We start from the raw sequence: 3,047 nt of genomic DNA on the forward strand, positions 1-3,047 counted from the left end.
TACCATTGTAAAGGGATTAATTACTTGATTAGTATTGTATGTTTGTAAGTATAAGCAATGAGTACCCAATGTATGACATAGAATTCCACAGTGGCATGGGTGTTATTAAGTTTACATTGAACATGCGTGGAAAATTAGTAACAGGAAAAGTGAAATTGCAGTAAATATTTAAATGATGTGAATGAGAAGCATGAACCAAGCTGATGACATGGGGGTAATGGTACATGCACTAACTGAATTTGTATATCTTTTTCGTGGAGTTTATATGAAATGTTTTTGTTAGTTTTGTTTGGGGATGCTAATGTAATTGATATGTATTTGTGTTATGCATTAGTAATGTATTCATATGTTGATATAAAACAAATTTTGATGGTAAGAAATGGCAGTGTGACTGAAATTCAGGAATGAAGGTGGTAGGGAGAAATAAGCGAAAGGAATGTGAGATTAAAGGAGGGATTGAAGTGGTTGGTGATGATGCAATCATTGATGGGGGAAGAAAAAGGCAGTGCCGCAATGGGTTCATAAGATATTTGTAAGCTATGTTAATGGAAAAATAAATAAATTATCATAACTTAGTAACAGTCGAGTGGTAAGTATAGGTTTTGACTAATTATTTTGGTTGTGATACGATGATATTGCAGTGGTGAAGTTGTGTGTCAGATGAAGAAAAAGGATAGAATGACATGCATTACAAAAGAGGTTAGTTAATTAGCATTGTAGAAATAGGGAAATGGTAATTGTCACCGGATTACATTGTAGTGGGTTCAATTGGGTTACCATGATTGTATTGTAGATTCGAAAAGAAGTTGGATCCACGTATAAGAATTTGCCAGCGGAGGAAAAGTGTCGGTATAAAAGTGAGGCGAAACGAGTAAGGAAGTCAAAAATTGGGAAGGCAAAGTTCCTCACGAGATGTGCTCCAGATAGATTAGCTGCAGCAGTTTCACAACTTACAGATGAACAAAGAGTAGTTGTTCGTGAAATGGACTTTGGTAGTTTGTTACAATTGAACTGTGGCAGGCTAAAAAGGAATCTTTGTGGATGGTTAGTTGAGAAGATTGATATTGCGAGGTGCATTTTACAGTTGAATGGTGTTGACGTAGAGCTAAGCCCGAAGAGTTTTAGTTACGTAATGGGCATATCAGATGGTGGTAATCCACTCCAGTTAGAAGGGGAGAGTTCCAAAGTATCTGCATATCTGGACAAGTTTACTCCAACATCGAGGGGTATAAACATAATAGTGCTGGCAGGAATTTTACAAAAGTTGAAGTCAGCAAATGATCAATTCAAAGTGACATTTATGATGTTTGCACTATGTACTATTTTATGTCCCCCAGGAGGTGTGCATATAAGTTGTGGCTTTTTATTTTCTTTAAAGGATGTTCAAAGTATTCCAAAAAGGAATTGGGCGACGTTTTGCTTCCACAGACTTATTCAAGGGATTACAAGGCACAAGGAAGAACAGGTAGCGTATGTAGGAGGTTGTCTGCTATATCTACAGGTACATTTTAATTATGGTAACAATTGCAGCCAATGTGTAACATATGATAATATTAATCATGAAGTGTTGAAAGATATGTAAGTTAGGGTAGTATTTTGAACTACTGTCATGGTAGGCTGAAAAAATCGAAAGAAATATGACATGATGAAAAGTTTGTGAATTCATTTGATCGAGGGGAGGATTTTATCCTCATATACATAAATGGACATACAAATTGTATATGTGAGGATTAATGTTAATTGATCTGTATAGATCTGGACAGTTATAGTAGTTAGCAAATTAACTCGTTTGCATATAAACCGTATGTATTGTAGCATAATCCCTGTGACTTTTCGTTTGCATGCAGATGTTGTACTTCAACTCTATTGTATACGGAAAGCTGGAGAGGGATAGGTCAATGTGTCCGCTTGCTCTGTGGAATGTATACGAGATAAAGAAGTTAATGAAGTGGATAGACAGCAAAGGAGGTTTTGATAGCCATCAGGTCTTATAACTCGAAGGGATAAGAAAATTGTTGCGTGTTTTATCCATTAATATTTTGAATTATAATAATGAGTTTACGAATAGTCGATTGAGAAAACAAACGTCACATGCATTTTAATAGTTTGTTGTTGCTGAGGATTACATGTTTATAAAATTATCAGTGGTTGTCTATTAGTTTTGCGAACCCCATTTATTATGAGGTTAAAAAAAATATTCGCAGGTACTTATCTCTTCCCCGTCAAAAGAAGGCTGTCAATTACATTCACGCAGAAATTTTGAAAAAGAAAAATGTGGCATGATAAATACGGCTGCAGCAACTGACACATATGTGAAGGCAGATAATGTGTCCAATCTGGTTGATGACGTAGCAAAGCTGGTGAGCTTATCTAGTAGGCTCGCAGGACATGTAGATAAGCTAAAGTCACTTGGGTCGCGCACGATGAACGGAGGTGTTGAAAATTTGAAGGATTGTTCTAAATGCTTTAATACTAGAAAAGGTCAATTATGTGTTGATAGGTACAATCAAGTTAGGGCTTTTGCTGATGGCGATTTAGCAGAAATGAATGAGGATGAGATTATGAAATCATTGGGTGATGTAGTGGGCATTGTGGAAACAAATGGTGCGCACAGGGGAATTGTAAATGAAGGCGAAGTTGAATGTAGTAATAACTTAACAACTGATGGTAATTGTGAGGTACTTTATTCTTTGGCATCTGTTATAATAAATGAATAGTTGAATTTACAATATGCATATCATATTATTATCAAGGGAAAAAGTTTGTCTCAGGTAGGTTATACAATACATGTAGGTATTGCATGCAGTGTCTGCCATCTGTTCTGGCTTCACAGGAGAATCCAGTATATTGGGGCTGAGCAACAAACAAGCGGATTTATCTGGTACAAGACCGTCAGCAGTTGTAGGATGCTATCGTGAACACGCAGGATATCGGGCAGGGCCATACATTATGCCGATGCCTTTGTCCAATAACGACACACGGTTAATCGAGTTTGCAATGAACGTTATGCTTGATAAAGGGTAAGTGAACCGCTTGGCAATTGTGGT

General features: G+C 36.7%; 1 protein-coding gene across 1 annotated transcript; it reads left to right on the top strand.

Annotated features, from left to right (window-relative positions):
• Positions 1–1,250: 1,250 nt before the first annotated feature.
• On the top strand, positions 1,251–2,002 carry LOC112100233. Its single transcript, XM_024189010.1, has 2 exons — positions 1,251–1,501; positions 1,848–2,002. Exons 1-2 carry the CDS (start codon positions 1,301–1,303, stop codon positions 1,992–1,994), a joined length of 348 nt encoding a protein of 115 aa, XP_024044778.1. The 5' UTR covers positions 1,251–1,300; the 3' UTR covers positions 1,995–2,002.
• The last annotated feature ends 1,045 nt before the right edge of the window (positions 2,003–3,047 follow it).

The sequence above is a fragment of the Citrus clementina genome, unplaced genomic scaffold (genome assembly GCF_000493195.1).
Source record: "Citrus clementina cultivar Clemenules unplaced genomic scaffold, Citrus_clementina_v1.0 scaffold_3, whole genome shotgun sequence".
Classification (NCBI taxonomy): Eukaryota; Viridiplantae; Streptophyta; class Magnoliopsida; order Sapindales; family Rutaceae; genus Citrus; species Citrus x clementina.

Bases quoted from the DNA above. Each gene is read 5' to 3' on its own strand.
- LOC112100233 (XM_024189010.1), top strand. From the start codon at position 1,301: ATGATGTTTGCACTATGTACTATTTTATGTCCCCCAGGAGGTGTGCAT. The intron at 1,502-1,847 runs GTACATTTTAAT...GTTTGCATGCAG, and splicing joins GTTGTCTGCTATATCTACAG to ATGTTGTACTTCAACTCTAT.